This window comes from Falco peregrinus, chromosome 5, assembly GCF_023634155.1.
Source record: "Falco peregrinus isolate bFalPer1 chromosome 5, bFalPer1.pri, whole genome shotgun sequence".
Taxonomy (NCBI): domain Eukaryota; kingdom Metazoa; phylum Chordata; class Aves; order Falconiformes; family Falconidae; genus Falco; species Falco peregrinus.
In genome coordinates this window covers 113,216,176-113,236,748 of record NC_073725.1, presented here as the reverse complement: position 1 = coordinate 113,236,748, position 20,573 = coordinate 113,216,176, and the positions used below count along the sequence as shown (strand labels likewise).

The window sequence follows — 20,573 nt, the reverse complement described above, 5'->3', positions numbered from 1 at the left end:
GTTGCATGCAGTGAAGTACTTGTATTTTGGGGTACCACGTATTATAATAATCAACATTGTAAAAAATACCTTATTTGGCTTACCATTTAAAACTTTTTTTCAGGTATTTAGATTAATTTGATTATGGTATGCAAGAGTAACACATACCTGCTTGTATGCAAGAGTAACGCCCCCCTGGTGTAGTTCTCACTGAACTGAGACTGACAGAATGTTGCTTTATCCTAACCTAACTTTTACATATGCATATTTCTGTCAATGCACTGCCAGGATTATAAAAAAAAGAAACCAGAGCCTAATCAGGAATGAATAAACAAGAAATCTCTTGGTCATGGTGCTTAGCTAGATTTTTAAAATAAAAAGGAAGCTGGGACAAGGAGTTGGGCCAGTTACTGCCTGGAGAAAAATAGTTCTATCTTAATTCCCTGCTGGAAAATACTGCAAGCTAGGCTTCTACCACAGCAGAAACATTCAGAACTGAGCAGCTAACTTCAAAAGTTCCAAATTATTTGGATATTTTGAAATTACTTGTAGATGAGCTTTTTCTTGAGAACTTTTTTTTCCATAGATCTGATGGTTGGTTCACTTTATTAACTTCATTTATCTCTTAATAATTGCAGTGACTAAAGGAATTGTTTAGATATGCTGATAGAGAATTTTTGTTCACCACAAGTTTTTTTAAAGTAGCAAAACAGTATTAAACCCCCAAACAGGCATGCTCTTGTTTCCTTTTCTTGTTTTTTTCAGCCCTAATTCCAAGCTCTTTCACCAGTATTTTATTTATTAAATTTATTAAATTATTAGATTTGGGTTTTTCTGAGCAGTCTCATGTTTAGTTGCATTTTTGTCTGAAAAGCATGTGCCATAATAGGTTCCATATCTATCTAATCTGTTTATCTCTTTTCTTACTAAACTAGACTTCTTCCTTTTCTGTCTTGGAATATTCACCATTTATCAGCTTCAAATTAAATACTCAGCATGTGAAAAAAAATATTTTACTAATACTGAAAAATTAGTCTTCAGAGGGAAAAAATCAGTAGAATTGTTCAATGTGAAGTTGAAATACATGCTTTGTGTACAGATAAGTGAAAAGCATGCATTAATTCCAGAATTCCATTTATATAACAATCGAATGAATATAATTATAATGCCATTTAATTGACAGAGTTAGGTGGAAGGAGATTCAACTCTTTGGTTTCGCTTATATGCTGAAGAATTTTCCAGCAGTACTAGTGGACCATAATCTGATGATAAATTGGTACATGCTCTTTTGTATGCACCTTGACAGTTTTTAATTATGTTTCACTAGACTAATGTTAAGAAAAGGTTCAGAAAGGCATCTCAAGTTAAAGACGGTTTTGCCCTTTCCAGGTGTGCAGAGGTAGGCTTGAAACCTGGTGGGTGCATGTTTTCTTAAAGCTGGTTTTGAAACGTAGGTGTGTGTGCCGTTTTTTGGAGGATATTTCTACCCACCTTTGTAGTCCAATACAGAAGATTCCTTCAAAACAAAACATAGGAATGCTAAAGGCAGTTCTTAATAGAAATAACTTTTTAATGCTGTTACGTCTTAAGGGAGGTTCCTCTAAATTTCTGAGTTAAGTTTCAAACATGTTCTATTTTGTCTGAAACAGTACAGCCAAGCCTGCTCTGGTTTTTAAAGATCTTTTCTGTTCCTTTAGGCTTGAATGTAACTTATTTACTTGTTTTTTGTTGTTTGGGTGATGGTCCTAATATGTGATGTTTTGTTCTATCATATGAAAACAAGCAAATTACTTTTTAAGGAATCAAATTTTATCTCAGAAAGTCATAGGAACAGTTCTCAATGCAATGAGGTCTGTTATTTGCTGCTTTTTTTTTTTAATACATCTAACAGTGCATTTTTGGTTTTATTTGGTTTATTTCTTCTGAAATTTTCTTAGTGTTCTGATGACATATTTATGCTCTTAAATTAGGATTAGTGTTGACAGATGTTCTCTCTGTTCTGTGTTTCTGTTTTCCATTTAAGAACATGAGAGATTTTGATTATTATAGAAAGATATTTTGATTATAAATAGATAGTTGCATTGCTTAGTATGTTATAGGACAGCGGATTTTTTTAAAAAAATGGGTTGCATGTGTATGTGTATATATATATATGAAATATTGGTCTATGTAATGACACAGGTCCATATATCTTTCCTTTTTTCAGCTTTTGAGATAACTCAATTAAATGAATATACGTACATGAGGATGAACCCGAGAGAATGTATTTTAAAAAAAGAGGGCAGACAGACTCTTTCCATGGCTACTCAGGTTTAGTAGATCTGAATGCCCAGTAAGATTCTCAGTAAGAAATTAATTATATTCCCCATTTGCTCAATGCAACAACCTCACAATTCAAATGGTGAAAAGCCATTGTGCTGGAGTTTACAGGAAGCTTGTTTGAAGACTTTTTTTTTCCTTTTTTTACTGTGGCTTCAGATTTACCCTGCTGTGGTACGTTTCAGAACTACTGGCATCGGCGAACGACTTCACTTTAGTTTTAAAACATTGAGTGACAGTTAATGATGGCAGTGGGTAAGTGGTAGGGGCAAGGTAGCTGAGAATAAGCATACCAGAATTTTTACCTCGTTAGCCACAGAATTGTTTAGGATAATTTAGTTAATGACTCTGTCTAATTCATATTGTTACAGAATGAATGAAACAGTATGTCTTAAGGAAGGGAAATGGAGAACCTTACATTTATGGCAAACTCGGTAACTGCAAAGCAGTACAGTGTAACTTGTGAAGTGGGGTGAGAATCTAAGGAACAATAGATTGGACCCCCACAAAGAATAGTAGTTTGTCACAAATTCTGCAGCTAAAGAATCTTAATCAAGAAATAGCTTCAGAAGAAGAGTAATAATTCTTTCCAAGCTTCCCCCTGCACCCGCCTCCCCCCCCCCCAAGGAAAATGTAATTACTGGACTGTGTTCTGATTCCATCTGGTCTCATGTGTCATCCGTAGTTCACTCTGATGTATAAATAGATTTGTCTTTTTTGTATAAAATGTTGTTTTGTTTTGGTGTGGGTTTGTTTTGTTTTTTTTTCTCAAGGCTAACAGTTTGTGTGTTACTGTCTATTTTCAGTTTCCAAACTCCATCCTTCTTCAAATACGGGAAAGAGTATTTGGGAAACCCCAAGCCCAGTAAACTTTCAATCCGAGCTTGCTCTGTCAGCTTTGTGTTCAGAAATGATTGCTTTTCCTCTGTGTTCTCACAGTGATTTACACTTAATAGGCATAATTTCTTCTCCTAAAGGATAAGATACAAATTCTGTTTCAATGAAGAGCTGTATCTATCAGTAGTTTCTTGTCGTTATTTGTTTTGCATCTCTTTCATAGGAGCACTACTGATCTGCTTTATATTGTTGAATATTCTCTACCTACTAAGAATATCTCTCTTCAAACATTTTTCAATAATGATCTTTTTAGATTAAGACTTTGTCACCATATGAAATGACAAATCAGTCATGTGACGCCATCCTGGGCGTATTTGTTCCTATGCTTCAATGACAGCTTATTAGCTTTCAGTAACTGGCCTTGCATATGTCATAACAATAGGTTGTTCTTCCATTTCAAACTTCTTTTAGATATAACCAGTGTGCAATTGTGTAGACTGATCTTTTGCAAATCCTCCAGTATAAATTTTTTTCCAAAATGTAAATATGAATACTTTTGATCATTTCTAGAAATCTATATTTGTTTGTATTTCCACAACTCACAGGAAAAGGTTTCTAAGAGGCTGTGATCTTAGATGCACCTAACATTTGTTTAATATAGGAATAAGAACTGTAAAAAAACAATTTCTATACAATAAAGCATGCAATATTTCTCAGAGGGGATTTACTTAATATAAAGACAAAATTACCTAGTTAAACAAATGATCCTTGTTAGAAAATCTTAGCATATATTTTGATTTGGTTTAGTGTAATAGAAATCTCTTATATTGAATTTGTTTTCAAGTGTACATCAGATTCTTCTTGATATTTGGGAATCTCCTGATGTAATTAAACACCTCCTTGAAGATTTTTCTCTGTATTGATTTTTCAAGTTTCAAGATGTGAAATTGTCTTCAAAAATATTTTTGTCTCTAAATCAGCCATAACTGAGAAAGATGAGAGAATTTGCACACATATTTTCACTTTAAGTAATAGTATTCTATGAAGCTAAACTATTTTCTTCTAAGATTATTTAAACTTGGTTAGTGACAGCATTTCTTTTAAAAAGGGAATCTGATGTGTGTGGTTAATGGATGTGCAGCCTATGATATGCCGTTAAGCATCCATTCTTGGTTAAGAATAATATACAACAACAGGATTATTTTTGGTATGCATTTATATTGGCCTCAATATGGATTTTGAAAGTATAACAGATCTCTCTCAATACTATTGTAAAAATCTTGCATAAAATATTTAATGGCTGTTCTTTTTATTTTTTAGCTATATATAACTTATGTTGCATACTTTCAGGTACTCACGTCATGGAAGGCTCTGGGCGAATGCTTGTAACTGCTGTGGGTGTGAATTCTCAGACAGGCATCATCTTCACTCTGCTGGGTGCTGGAGGAGAAGAAGAAGAAAAGAAAGATAAGAAAGGTAAATTTCACAACACATGAGGATGCTCCGAAGAAAGCTCTTGGGCTTTTCTGTAGCCGGAGCTCTCCTCCATTCTTGACAAATAAATATGATTTTAAAAACTTCCTTTTTTGTATACATTTTTGTCATTACATGTCACACAGAAAAACAGCAAAAGCTGTTAGCCAATAAATACATTGGATAACAAGATGTTTTTCCAGTGTGAAATTGCAGAATCTCAGTACATAATTAAATGCAAGGGAATACATGGGCATACTCCCATTGTCGTGTCTTCTTTACATAAATCCATGCTCACCTAAAATTTGCTAAGGTTTTGCTCTTGTGCATTTACATCTATGTAATATTTTTTTCAGAGAGGGAAAAAAAAAAAAAGCTTGGCCATGGAAATAGCGTCTTTCTTTGAGCTTCAAAGATAAAGATAAGATGTGGCTTTTTGCTAGCCCAGTTGTTTAATGTCGTTGACTGACTTTAGGGACATTTTAATTTCTCGAGGTGTAAAGGTCAAACTGAGAATAGTAAAAATCAAGAAAGCAGCAGTAATTGTTAACAGAGAGTTTAACATTGTTGTCCTGTGTCAGTTAATGAAAGAAGAAGTCTCTTTAGACTTCAACTTATTATAATGTGGTGTCATAAGCAATTGCTGATTTATGGGTTGCACACTAAGAAGAAACATGATTTAGTGAGTGCCCTTTCCGGTTTCTGTTCAAACAGTCTTGTGAATTGTTCAAGTCTACTTTCAGAATTTTATTCCAAATTTGTTCTAAAAATATTTATCTTTCAGACATAATTAAGGGCCAATTAATGTGGGGTTTTTTAGATATTTCATTTCTACTGTTTCTAATGGTTTTCACTAGTAATAATAAAGAGTAGTTACAGCTTTACCGAACATTTTAGTTGGTATCTGTCAGGCAGTGTGATTCCACCTTTTTTCATTTCCATCCTTTTAATTTGAAGCTGCGGATAAGAAGGCCAAATTCAAATTATTTTCATGACCCACAATTTCCATTTCTGAATATGGTCAACCAGTGGTTGCAATTGACTCCATGTTTCTCTGAAGAAATCCCTTTTTTACTTGAGGAGAGAGTTTTATGCAATATTTACCATTTCATTTCTACCCAGAAATGCACCATACACACTACGCATGGCGAGGCCTAGGACCGTTAAAGAGGAGAAAGACCAAAACTTCCAGAAGTAAATTTACTCTTTCATGTCAGGCTAGTTTTGAACAATATTTTAGAGTTTGGTCTTGGTGTTATGAAGGGAAAGACTCCTAGGCACAGACACCTTTCAAGATCAGGCAGCATCTGTTTTGATAGTGTCTAAGGATACTGTAGGTGAGAGGAGCAACTTTAGTACCTGTGAGAAGGTGACAGCTGTCTGCCCCGAGGCCCTCGGTTTAACTGGGTTGGCCCCTCTGTGGATTGTCTTGGTCAGGGCACTGGTGATCCCAGTTTCCTTGTGGATAGCCTTGAAAGACAGGGACAGAGAAATTGGAGCTAGCAGAGTGACGCACCGCACTGCGGTTGTAACCTGCTACCAGAGACAGAGATCCTTACAGAAGCATGGGAGAACTTTTTATGCAGACACTGAATCTAACTGGATATAGCTACAATACCAAGAAAATTCCTTCACATTTTCCAGTGTTGCTAGCAACTTTGTGCCACCATGGAGGAGCACCTGGGCAGAGCTGGTTGCAACTGAGGCCCAAGTTCAAATACCGTCCTCTCGTATACAAACCCGCAATTTGCTGAAATCCTGCCAATCATAAATGGTTTTTTCAAGTCTTATGTGGGTGTATGCTTTTATCATTCATTAACGTTCTGTAAAAATCATCATACAGGTGTGAAACAGGAGGATGGACATCAGCTTCCAGGTAGAGTAAGAACTGTACCGCATCAAATGAAAGGATGAGGCTTTTAGCCGGCAAGCTTTGGTGCAAATCAGGGTTGAACTAATGATTCAAATAATTGTCTTTAAATCAGTCCAGTTAAATTAAAGAATAATTTAAAATCAACAGGATTGTTCATGGCAGTCTTTAAGTGTGCACGCATTGTTGGTGTTGCAAATCTTAATTTTAAGCTTGAATAATCAGTTATTCTCCAGAAATAAATGTTGATATACTAGATGTTGGAATGCATGATTTTCTGTTAGCCGTTCATGCTGTGCTGGATAGTATGAGTATCCAAATAGAATAAAAAATAAACATGTGTAACCAAACCAGTTTAAGTTATTGCCATCACAGTAATCAAATCTGCAATTGAATTTTTCATGAATGTAGACACATAGGGTGTGTTTTAAAATCCTGTATCCTGTTTATTTTCTTTTCCCAATTTACCATTAGTAAATAAAACAAGACTACTTTTCTGGAGTAACAAACTAGTACAGTGCAAAACAGTCACTATGGGTCAATACTGAAGAAGCTGAAGAGTCTCGATTATGATTCATTCATTATAGGACTTCTGTGTTCTGTTGTGAACATTTAACCAACAGAAACAAAACAAACCTGAACTCTAGTATTAAAAAAAAAAAAACCAAAAAAACCATCTCTGAGTTTCTCACCTTCCCATTAGGAAAGCTTTCTTGACCAAGTTTTCTAATATGCCGATAATTGCTGAAAACAAAACCAGGATTTTCTCTTCTGATACTTTTTTAATTTCACCACAAAACATACAGTTATGTAATGCCTATTATTTGGATTTAAAATAACTCATTATTCTGCTCAGGACTATATATGTCACTTCCACATGTAATACTGAAAAGTTTAACGTTTCTACTCAGATTGACGTACATATTAACTAGGTTATGGCTGGATATAGACTGAGCCCGGGTTAAACTGGGATATATCAGCAATAATACATTATAATATGCAACATTACATAAAGTACAAAATATGTAATGTTGTATATACTGTGTATTATGCTGCGTATTTTAAAATTATCCATGCATTGTGTACATTCATTAATTCAAGGGAAGTATTTCAACCATTTTAATATTTACATAACATACTAAAGTAAAATAAATTACACGTAGAAGGTCAAAGCAGTGACTCTGAAGAGTCAGTTCTCACCAACTCTGTTAACTTTATTAAGTGTCTTTCATATTTATTTATTATAATTATTATTGTTCCACGTATGAGTTTTTGTCTTCCTTTGTAACACTTTTGTAATGACATTTTGTTTTCAAAAGTTACGTGAGTTAATTTAAAACAGATTGATTTTGGAGACAACAAAGCCATAGTGTTCCATAATTACTTTTTTTGGTTTGTTTTGTCATGTGCATTTGTTCATGTTGTTGCTATTATTATTATTATTATTATTTATTGTTTTTTTATCCATTATTGCTCAGTAGATTCTTCCCATCCCTCCTCCCACACTCCTTCAGCTACAGATGGTGCAACAGGTGCAAATGCCACTGGTAATGCAAATGCCAGCTTAGTCAATGGTACGTCAAGAACACCTAGCTCGTTTTATTTGATAGATACCTCTCCTGACTCTGTAAGATTCCCTCTTCCTTTTATGAACTGCACAGGTGTGTATGTGCATGTGATTACCCTCTGAGAGATCCTACTCCATGAACTCTATAGTAGCTTATAAGAGATGCCACAAAGATGCTGCAACTGAATGACTTTATTCACACAGAATTAAACATGGGAGAAGAAGTAGGAATTATGATCTATTTGATATTAATTAAATCTGGAATTAAAAGGAACAGTTACGTAAGGCTAGTTTCAGAACTTTTGAGTCACCTTTATGTGAAGCTTCATTACAGATCTCTTTACACTTTTGTTAGCATAGGTCTGAAGAGCAACAGCATGATAAATTGATATATCTTCTTTTCTTCCGATGCGGCACTCATAAGTATTCATGTAGTCTTCATGCAGTTCTGAGAAATAGTGCTGGGATCAGGAATCTGGCTCGCTTTCAAATAACAAAGCATTGGGAATAACTTTTGCTGCTTTGAGCATCTTTTTTCGAAGAGACTGACTGAAAAGTTATGCTTGTGGATATTTGTGTATGTTCTTAGATAATGATCATCTAATGAGCCTGCCTGTATTTACAAAAAGGAAAGAAAAAAAAATTACTGTAGTCAATTTTGACCGCCTCCTAGTACAGATTCTTGACCCCACTTCTTAGCATGCAGATATTTCAGTATCTTTTCTAATAGTCTCATTCCAGTATTAAATGGGATGGGTCAGCATTAGTCTAGGCAGCAGCTGTATTTTTCTGATAATCAGATACATAAGTTTTTATTTGCCATAGAGACCTTTCTCTCTTTTACAGCACCAGTATATACTGGCAAAAGTAATTCTTCTTTTCATTGGGTTGGTCAAAGGCATTTTTTTCCATGCAGGTCAGTAGTCGTTGCATTATGCATGTGAAACGAGTTTCTGACATAGCAGTATCAAGTACTAAACAAGTACTAAGATTTACTAATGTAATATCTTATTCAAAACAATGACTTAGGAAATCTTTGAGTTTATTTTAAAATAATTTTATTATAATTTTTTAAAAAACCCATCTAACCAGATGTAAAACTTTACTCCTGCACATCCCAGGTTTGTAAGAACACTAGGATTTACAGTGCCCTACATCTCACTGCATGACAGGAACCTATATCATCATGGTTCCAGCACCCCAATTTCAGATTCCTTAGAGACCAAGAACCAGAAAATTAGTGACGAATATTTCATTCTCTGTTCTTTATGCTCTACAATTCTACCCTGTTGTGTGTAAAACAAATGTACGCATACAACAAAGTCTAACCAGATACCCTCCTTCAGTCCCGCTAGAGACTGCAATATTACACTCTACGCTCAGTCTTGCGCGTTGCAGAGTACCAAGTTAAGCATCTGCTTAAGTGTTTTGATGGATGAAAACCACCACTTGGCAAGATGCAGAAATGAGTCCTAAGTTGTTTTAACCTCATCTCTCTGTTAGTGAGTTTTGGTTGCCTGGTAAATACCTGTTTAGCTTGGTCTTAGTGCCTGAAGTCAATAGGGAAATTGAGTTCCAAGGGATAATAAATCAGTGTCTTAAGTATGTGATTTTCTATCATCATCTCTCCCACCAGGAACAATAGTTACTGTCCCTGTTTGTCTTGGAGTGGAGAGATACCTACTCAGTTCTCTTCAGTGCACACAGTGTAGAAGTCAGGGGTTTTGTGCAGCTGGATATGATTTGGCTTTTAACTGTTCCGAGGTGAGGCAGGTTAATGAATTCTGCAGAGCTTTGATCAACATGAGCAGGAGGTACTTTCCACAGTTCAACTTATCTGACATTGTGTTCGGAGGAGAACCGAGACTTGGCAAGTAGAGTTAGGTCGGAGTGCTTTGAAATTGTCTGGGAAATTGCCAAGGTCTGATTTCTGTTTATACTCTACATTTTTCTAGTTAGCAGTGGTGATGAGTTAAAGAATACTCAAAATATAGATACATTTTGGAGGGTAGAAGAGAAGGAAAAAAATAAGTTCTAAAGCAAGGAGACCAAGTTCCTATAGATTTTTTTTCCATCTGGATGAAACGATCTTTTCCAACGCTGCCTGGAAATTCTCCCTGAGATGTGAATGGAAACAAGCCTTTTTACCTAAAGTCTAATGCCTCTGTGTAGAAAATACCTTCACATAAGAAAAAAAAAATATTATGTACTTGAATAAGTACTTAGCTCAGGAAATGCTATTGCTACTTGAAAATCAGCACATTACCATTTCAGATAAAATGTTTTTACTGTCTTAGTTGTCGATACACAGTTGACACAAAAAGATGTATTTTGTTTTCAGTCAGTGAGCTTATGCTGATAAATTCATATAGGTTTGTGACACAGCCTGTTTGTTATCTGCTGTATGGAAGGAACTATTATAAATTCTGTTGGGTTCTAGTAGTTGAGATTAAAATACGTGATTATTTAATAGTCTCTTTGTTAAAAATATAGACTGTGTGTTCAGTTTCTGAAAGGTTACAAGTTCAGGTTATAAGCAGATCAGAAAATTTTACAGAAAGGTAGGAATTCGTTCATGAAATTTATGTAATTTTGAAGTATTTTACTTAGAAAAGGTAAATTTCTCAAAAGAAAATATAGGAAGCCGCAATCACTCTTTACAGCTTGTTTCCCCCAGATTTGATTTCCTTAGAGAAAGGAGTGCTTATCATTGTCCAGTAGAGCACTACCCCATTCTGAAATCAGGATTTCCATGTTGGGTTGTTGTTGGGAGGTGTTGGGTTTGGCATTTGGTACTAAGAGAATTTGATTTGTTACTTAAAAATACAGAAATACTGTATCAGACTCAGAAAACTGTTAAGTCTGTCAGTTCTGGCATATGTAACACTATTGTTCAATTCTTGCAATGCAGTTTGTGGTTTTAATATATTTTAAAGTATTTTCTGAGTTTTAAGTGAATTTATTTAGTGAGTAGGTAGAAGAATTATCTAAAACTATCTATTTGATACAGTGGAATCAGATTTATTCTTTTGTAATTAACCTGTGTTTTACTAATGCATTGGCTCTGATATCACACTGCATGAAAGAATTCCTGATGATTAACTTCAGATATGATTGACGTCACTTTCTCCCCTATACATAGATTTGAAATGTGCATCTGTTCTGAAAAGCTGCAGGATATAACTGACTTGGCATGAAGAGGGCTATAACACATTTCTGTTGCAAGATGAGACATTTCAGAAAATCAGTAGGGCATTTTGTATTTTTTGCACCATCACAGCACATGAGAATATACCTTGGTTAGTTTCTTCCGCTTGTTCCAAGCAGTTCCTCCAATGTAGAAATAATTTCTAATGCCAGCAATAGCTCTTTGTTGCTGTGTCTCATCGACTCTTCAAAAAGGGCTGGGGGAGGTAAAGGGGAGTCTTGTCTTCAAAAGTTTATTTGGAGAAGTAAGGGTCTTTTGGAGTTAGAACTCTGGCTGTAATGGTGCCATGGGTACAATTCCAGAAGACAGAAGTTTCAGTAAGACAAAGACAACATGCAAAACATTTTATGTCCAAATTCAAAACCTCAAAGCACCTGCAGAATACAAGTCATATTAGCAGGCTCTGTATGCTTTTCTAATCCTTCTTCATCCTGGCTTAGAAAAGTGCTATAAATAGATTAATTCTTCCAGATTTCAGTGCCCAAACACTGTTCCTTTTACTTTATTCCAAAAAGAAAAGATCTGCAAAATTATATAAAATACATTTTTAAGAATTATATACAAAAATATTACCAAAATATTAGTATATAGTCATCCTCTTTTAATGTTTCTAAACAATGCAGAAAGGTCAGAAAGATGGACTGGTAATTCTGGTGCTCCCGCTAAATGGAAGGAGAAAGGATCTCTCAGCAGTAATGATTCGATCATCTGAATTTCTGTCTTAATTTCTTTCTTTGTTCATAATTTATAGCCAAATGCAGGCTTCAAATCATTTAGAACAAGAGGATATAAATCCTTTACAGCATTCTTTTCTTTACCTAAATTACCTAAATTACCTATGCTTTGTTATTCTATCCCAATAAGTGGAATATAAGTAGCTGTGATGACTTCCTCCTGCCCCGCCATCCCCCAAGAACCAAAATGCACTAGCTGCTGAGGTTGAGAATGTATTTCTTAAATACCTATGTTTACATTGTTTTTAACGGCTGTCCATTTTGTGTACTGGTATTTTTAGGTAGCAAGGGTAAAATAATTGTTACTGTAATTATTTATGACAATTATGATACCCCTATTAAATAGCAAATATATATCATAAAAATCATAAAGTTAACTACTTTGATTTACATAGAATAAACTGTATTTTCTGTTTGCCAGTTATGAAAGTCGTGGGCTCGGGTTTGTTTTGTTGAGGGGCTGGGGTTTTTTTTAAGTTGAAGAATCTTTATACCGCTTTAAGGTTTTGAATTGTATTCTGAGAAAGGAACTATAGTGCAGGACGTAGAGCAGACTGTCTGCTCTAAATCGATGCTTTCCAGTTCTTAAGGAAGGCTTTATCCTCTAGACAGTAATCAGAATCTCTAGAGATGTTTTCTGTCTTCCACTAACTTTATTAAAAACTATTCCAAGAAAGCCAGCCATTAGGCAGATACCAAGTTCAACTGTGCACTGTATGCAAAAAAATTTAAGGAAATTCCACAATGAAAATTAACTTGGTTTTATTCAGGTTCATAGATTCATGTCTCATGGCAAATGTAAGTCTTTGGAAGACAGATACTGCCTTTTAAAACGTCTTTATAGCCAAGGTGGGAATAGAGTTAGAAATAGGTGGTTGATGCCGAGTGGTTTACCTGAGCATACTTCAGCAGTCCAGCTGAGTACCAAGTTGGTTATATGTAGCAGACATCCTTGCCTTTATGGAATGCTGTGCTTTTGAATTTCTCGGTGCCTGTTGCTTGTTAGGATGGGGTGAAATTTTACGGTGATGCATTTGTGACCAATTGGGCCATTTTTGCTCTGTGGAGAGGGAAGTTTTTAGTGATCTCCCAATTACTGTGAATACAAATACGTGAGAAATTAGTCTTAACTTTTCCATTTTGCTACTATTTATTCACAGCATAGAGTGAAAAAATTAATACATATGTTAAGGCATAATTTCTGCTGGTTTATTGTGCACATCAGTACCAGCTGTATTATTGCAGAAAGTCAGAAGAGCAAGACTTAACTGCTATCACATTTTTTAGATAACTCTAATGATACATTTCTTATTACAATGTGTCAAAATTCCTGTAAAGGTGTTTTAACTTCTAATTTTCCTTAGCATTGTTTTTTAATTGTGCATTATACATAACTACAAAAAGAGAATGTCATCCATTCTGAATTTTATATTTATAAAACTGAAGTAGTCTTTTCCATAAGATAAATTCATGTATCACTGTGAAAATTTTTAAGGGATCCCACCAAGAAATTCTGAATACATTTGAAAAAAATTACTGGTTATTCTGAATACCAGTTTTGTACACTCTAAATTGTATTTTGCCATTTTTATTTCCTACACATTTTCAGTTTAAGAAAAAAACAATACAAATTGGGACTTTGGTGTGGTAAGACTATATGTAGCTGAAGTAATAAATTGGAAACTACAGATGCACTTGGCAAATCTTCAGGACAAATCTGAACATAGAGTGATCACCTGACAATTGTATTTACAGGACTAACTTGCTAAATAATACAAGCAAGTGAGAAAGATGTGATTTTAAATCATATCTGATTTAAACTTCATTTATTTATATTTATTAACCTTATTATTCTTATTTTGTCTTAATTTAATAAAATACTGATTTTAATTCTGGAAAACAGTAGGAAAGCCATACTCTAGACTGGTGTGTGCCAAAATTATACCTCTGGGTTTTTTTAATTCCCAGCTCTCTGACATTTCAGTTCAGGAATATTATTCAAATTTTACTTCCTCTGTATTCTCTTTATTAGTTTCACCCTCTTAATTCATGCAATTTGCTCAAAAAAAAGGGCTGATATTTAGTATATTACATGTAACAACATTGAACTTGACTGCAGTTCCTTGAATGTGTCCAGCTAAGTTGTCCATGCTTCTAACTAAATGTGTAACAATGGCTACTGATCATAAATAAGTATCTGCAACATGCTCATTACTTTTGTCTGCCCTTTTTATTTAAATTCCCATTTTCGTGTTTTGTCTTGGGTGAAAATTGTTTACTGTCTGTTGTCTGTTGAAATTTTTCATCATATAGGCAAAATGCAGGATGGGAATATGGAGAACAGCCAGAACAAAGGTAATCTTCTTTCATATTAAGGAGGTTGTGGATTTTTTTTTTTAGCATGTAGTTATAAATTTTGTTTAAAAATAAAATGAAAATTAGTGATTTGTGCTGGTGTGTAAAAATTGTCCTATTTTCAAACAGAACATTAAAAAAACTCAAACAAGCAAACCCACCAAAAAAACCCTACCAAGAGTTTTTTTGTAAAAAAAAAAAAAAAAAATTACAGCATTTTGATATATCAGATGTTTAGGATAGGAGAAGATTAATATTTTTAATAAACCATTTATAGATGATACTTTCATGTCACAAAGCTCATTGGAATTCATTTTTTTTGTGCAAGTTATGTATTGTTAGTGAATTTCCAGCCCTGTTTTTGATATGTCTCATCGTTTTTGGTGTTTAATGGCGTTGTACAGACATATTTTCTTTTGCAGGGAGAACTTAGAGTAATAGCAAAAGGAAACTTTAAAGCCAAGCAGTTATTTAGCAATATAAAAACATATGAGAATAAATAGCAGGAAGAGTAAGGGTCTTAGGAGTGTCTTAGGTAACGTACAATCTCAGAAAGAAGTTGAAACAAATATTTCGCTTTTGTTGAAGCAACGTCATGGTTCCCTTTTTGTTATATGAGACACAGCTATCACGATTTCTTTAGGGTGTGCCAAATAAGTAAATTAAACTATAACTTTATCTTGTCAGATAATAGTAAAGATTGCAAAAGTATTGGATCAGAAACTGAATAAACTCAGTGGTTAATGGTACAAAAATATTAAACAGAATGATATTAAATGGATAAGTTTTAAGGTTACAGAGACAAATTAGATTTCCAGGTCAAATAAGCTTGGTTTTGTACAATCTGTTCACGAATGTCAAAGCAAAGCTGTTTCATCTCATTCTATTTAATTTACTTATGCCTGTGTTCAATACAAAACAGACACATACACATATATAAACTGGAATGTCATTGCTTTTAAAAAACATGTCTTTCTCCTTGGTACTAAAATAGTTTCCTTACATCAGCATTAGCATTCTTTCCAGAAAGGATGGTTTAGCCTTTAAATTTTGTGTGCTTTATATGGGAGAACGATGACGATATCACCGTCAGCACATGGTTAAGTTACTTGAACACTGAATGCTAAGGAAACTTTTTAAGCCTGGTATTATCTAGAATAGTGGCTTGCAGAGTGTGGTCCGCGGGTCACGGCGGTGCCCATGCAGTCAAGAGAAGTGGTGCATGGATCACCTGTGGAACCACATTACCTTTAAAATGTTTTCATTAAAAGTATGATTATAAGGGTGCATTGTAGTCTACAAGACATACCAAAATTTAGAGGAATACAGACTATTTGCCAAAGCATTTGAGAGCTGCTATTCTAGGAAATCCTGCAGTACTGATGTGCTGTTACTTGCCAAGTAATTTGCAAGACATTAAGTTATATATGTGTGTATAATATAGGCTGTCATTGTTGGTTAAATAAATAAAAATAAATGGGTTTCATGGTACTTGACAAACGGTGCCTATATGCACGTGGGTATGCTGGTACACCTGTGCTCCTGCAGAACCCCACTGGGTCTCAGAGGGGCATCTGTCTGCCATGGGAGCGAAGTGTAATTCTGCACGTAGTTACAATCACCTGTGTTGCAATCAGCCCCCTGCAACGGGTCTTGCTGGTTGGATTCAGTAAGTATCAACACTAAGGTAAAAAGAATGAAGAATGGTTTTGGAGTAACGGTTTTGTTCTGCATTTATTAGCCAAGCAGCAGGATGGGGCTGCTGCCATGGAGATGCAGCCACTGAAGAGTGCAGAAGGGGGAGAAGGAGATGACAAAGACAAGAAGAAATCCAATATGCACAAGAAAGAAAAATCTGTTCTTCAGGGAAAGCTGACCAAGCTGGCAGTCCAGATAGGCAAAGCAGGTATGACTGGATAACTGACCAAGTAAGCAGTGTGTTATACTAGCAACAGAGGGTCTTAAAGCAAATTATTCTTGAAAGAGGTAGGCATTTTTTACTATAGTATTTAGAAACAGGTCATCGTAATATTGTTCTAAGGATAGTGTGTGGTGCTGAAGATCTTCTATTCTTTTAAAACTTAGCTTTGACTGTCAAGAAACTGGAAGCTTTGGGCAACTTGAATTACATTGAATATTTGAATTACAATGAAATGTAGCTTTTCTCATAGTTATTATTCCCAAGTGCAGTAATTACATATTTAATTTCCTCTCCCCTTAGAACTTCTGAGTACACAGTTTCAGAGTCTCTGATATCATATCAAAATATCATTCACACAGTATTTCCCTCTTACGGATTCTGAAATCATTCTGTTCTCTCTTAATATCCATGTTCCTGCCTTCTACTCAAACATGACACATCTGTTGACTCTTGTATCCAGTACCATCTGGGCCCTACTCTTATAAGTAACACTTCTTCTCCAGCACGTAGGTAGAAAGTGAAAATCTTTCTAACGGCATAATGTTCATTAGGTTCATTTTTCTAGTGGTATTAGAGACCCTGATCTCTACCCAGATCCTTGGCTGAGGGCCCTACAACAAATTCCTAACTTCACCTCTGTTCAATCTCATTTATACTTCTTCACCAGTCTTGATTTTCATCTCTGCTATTCCTTCTCATTCCTTTTTAAGTTCATTACACATAGTTGGTCACATAACCCCATGATGCCACCTCTGTCTCTTTGCCTGAGCAATGCATGACTCTGGATCTGTGGGTGTCATCTCTAATATCCAATTTCATGCTTTGCCCAGTTTCATATTCCTCAAGCTTCTCTGCTTTGTTGCTAGTTGTACAACAGTATGCATTGATATAAAACCACTTCATTTCTTATGATCATTAATTTCTTAGATTAAGTACCTTTCTACATTGCCTTCTGATTATTACTCTCTTGGGTATTTCGGCAGGCATGTGAATGTCACTTTTGACGTAGTTGTATAGGGAAATCTAACCATAATGTGGCAATTAATACGAATTGAATTAATTAATCATTGCCTCATTTGGTTTTTGTTTGTCATTGGGCTATCTACAGGGATGTCTTGCATTGTCACGAGTATTTGCCTGTACGATATTTTAATGGATTTTCCTTTATCCTCTGGCATGTAGCGATCTCCCTGACTCATCTGCTTCCTGTCAACCTAGCATCCTTCAGCGTACCATTTTTCAAACTTCAGTCAAGACATGAAACTCACAGCATTCTCCTGTATGATCTCATTACAGAGAAATTAATTTATTCTGAAATGCAGGTTTAACTGCTTCACAAAAACCTGCCACAGAGCAGCAGTTACAGCAAGGCAAAAGAGATGTTCTAATGGAGTTTTTATTTGTATACGCAAATCAAGGAGGAGAAGTGCTATTTTAGCAAAGTTTGTGTCATTGGGAGAGCATATTAAGACCTTGGGATCTTTTGTGAATTTTGTGAAGTACTTGTTAATGTCTCTTGTGCTATCCTGCCAGTGTTGTACCCCTTTTGAGCCTCTCCTCATAAAAATACGCACTGTTTGCATATGTCCCTTTGAAAAGGGAAACCTTGGCAACACCAGTATTTATCACATTTTTAAGAAAAACAGATAAAAACTGTTATGTGGATGATTCTGCAGTATATTGCCTCATTGTATTCAGCAAAACACATCAGCAGGGCTTTTCTAAAATGTTTCATACAGCAACATAAACTACAGGAGACTTTCCAAGACTCTTAAGATAAGCTTATTTAAAAGAACGATGAGTGTTTGAATATGGATAGACTAGTAATTTGTAAAAGGTGGAGGTTGAAAGGACAAATAAACATTGTACCAGGCAAAGTAATGTACTAAATTGAAAAAACAGCTTAGGCAACAGCAGAACTCCTGTTGAACTAGACTGACTGAGGAGTTTTAAAGGCAGCAGTAAGATGGTGCTTAAAAATTAATGCAGTATGATTCAGCTGTTCTGTAGAATTCAGTGTTTCCTTATTCACTGGAATGTATGGCTGTGTATGTACTATAGTAGTGTTTTTTCAACATTGTAAAACTTACCATCATTGGTACTGGTGAAAAGTGTCATGTAGCCTAAGAAAATAATTTCGTACCAAATTGAAGTGTAGATTTCTAAATGCACATGATTTTAATTGTGCTTTGTTTTATAGTAATTGATTATTTCTGTTTTCAGGTTTGGTGATGTCTGCAATCACTGTAATAATTTTGGTACTATATTTTGCCATTGACACATTTGTGGTCAACAAGAAACAGTGGGTGCCTGAGTGCACTCCTGTCTATGTTCAGTATTTTGTTAAATTCTTCATTATTGGTGTTACTGTACTTGTGGTTGCTGTTCCCGAGGGACTTCCACTTGCTGTCACTATTTCTCTGGCTTATTCTGTAAAGGTAAGAAGCATTAAAAATAATTATGGGAGAAAAATGCTGTTCGGTTGAGTTTACTAGTGAGTTAGTCTGCAGGTTTTATCAGGTGTGATGAAAATTGGCTTGTAAATGAATGGGCTCAAAATGTAATAAGAGTGAAATTTCTTTAAAGTGAAACTTTGCTTTATACTGAAAGTATTTTTGACAAAAATGCAGATACGTATTATTTTAAAACTTATATTTAAAACTACACACTGCAGGAATATTAAACAGTAGTTTGCAAGGTTACCAGGAATGCACTGAGCAGAATTTACTAAGAAGAGTCCAGTCTTTCGATACACAATAACTTTGTCTTCAGATTTTCTTTGCAATAATACAAAGTTTTGACAAGGATTGGAAGTCTTCAAGAACACTTTTCAAAGAAATTGAAGTTTCACTGGAGATTTCGTGTACTTTTCTTACATGCAGTTGCAGTTCTTTGTAGCCAAGGTAAATGATTCTATGAGGAAATTAAAGAGGATTGAAATCTTGGACTTCTGATTTACTCCATCACCTATCTAGGAGTTTTCTCAGATTTTTTGGCAATTTGGTCAGATGGGCCTTATTTAAACATTCTGGGAATCTTAGATGAAGATTTTGCAATAGTTGTTTTAATTTAGTATGTAAACAAATGAACATATGAACATTAGAATGGGATAGCTTGTTTTTTATGTAGACAAAAGTCATTACTATCAGGGAAAAAAAGCACATCTCAAGCCTGGTGTTTTGCTAATAAAGACTGCAGCTGTTTTAAAGGGTTTTCCCATTCTCCTTATGTCTTTCATCCGACACACGCAGTACGTACATGTGTATCTATATTTGCAGTATCAAACTGCAGCACAGCTTTGTGTACAACTGGTGATATCGTGCTCCATGGGTATAAGATGTTGTCTGCCATCAAGGGTCAGATAATTAGGCACAGAGTTTTTTAAATACTGAGAACATAACCAAGGGTAACATGTATTTCCAGGCTGACTGTGAAAAAGATGTACTGTGGAATGGAGTACTCTAAAATGGTAGATTTTGTGGGGGTGTAGGGTGGGGATTTGGTTCTTTTGTTGTTGTTTGGTGGGGGTTTTTTATTTGTTTGTAATTTTCTTTATTTCTTTCCCAAAATGTATAGTTCCTCTGCATGCAGCTAGATAACATCAAGGCAATGGAAATAGTATTAAAAAAAGAATCTAATATTTACTATAATGATACCGATTAAAAAAAATTGTTATCTTCAGTTTCTTTAGCTGTTCTAGCTGTTCTTTAAAATTTATATATACTGCAAAAATTAATGGAACTATGTTTGTTTCTCAAAGGCAAAATTAATTCAGGGATAGGCACTGATGGTTACCTGTAACTAGAGCTTGGCTTATTGGCCCCGATAAAGTTCTACTTTAGTGTGCATTATGTTCTCACGAGCAAGACTAAATACATGCTTTTTTGCTTTTTGTAACCGACATTAGAAATCTGTCAAAGCAAATCCTGAAGGTTTTTTGTTTTGCTTTTTCTCAGAAAATGATGAAGGATAACAATCTGGTCCGCCACTTAGATGCGTGTGAAACTATGGGTAACGCTACAGCCATCTGCTCTGACAAAACAGGGACACTGACAACCAACCGGATGACGGTCGTCCAAGCCTACGTTGGTGATGTCCACTACAAAGAGATCCCAGACCCCGATTCTATACCCGCCAAAACCCTTGATCTGCTGGTTAACGCAATTGCTATCAACAGTGCTTATACTACAAAAATTCTGGTAAGCAGGCTTTTGCTGTCAGTAAAATGAAACATAGCAGAAGCAGTAGTAACTTTTTTAAGCAATGTTAATTCCTTAACATGCTGTTGTTGATTATGAAGCTTTAAATAC

At 35.1% G+C, this 20,573-nt stretch overlaps 1 protein-coding gene across 12 annotated transcripts in view; it reads left to right on the top strand.

Annotated features, from left to right (window-relative positions):
• The window catches only part of ATP2B2 (ATPase plasma membrane Ca2+ transporting 2), a 432,035-nt gene that overhangs the window by 331,822 nt on the left and 79,640 nt on the right, over window positions 1–20,573 (top strand). For 6 of the 12 annotated variants that reach the window (XR_008747494.1, XM_055806174.1, XM_055806175.1 and 3 more), the window contains 6 exons: window positions 4,486–4,611; window positions 7,957–8,052; window positions 14,301–14,342; window positions 16,084–16,248; window positions 18,487–18,701; window positions 20,220–20,462. Coding sequence is in view for 11 of the 12 variants with exons in the window: in XM_055806174.1 (XP_055662149.1) it covers window positions 4,486–4,611; window positions 7,957–8,052; window positions 14,301–14,342; window positions 16,084–16,248; window positions 18,487–18,701; window positions 20,220–20,462 (887 nt within the window). In the remaining variant the exon portion in view is untranslated. Of the gene's footprint in view, window positions 1–4,485; window positions 4,612–6,451; window positions 6,485–7,956; window positions 8,053–14,300; window positions 14,343–16,083; window positions 16,249–18,486; window positions 18,702–20,219; window positions 20,463–20,573 lie in introns of all 12 variants that reach the window. The other 6 variants (XM_055806178.1, XM_055806182.1, XM_055806181.1 and 3 more) reach the window with 4 other exon arrangements.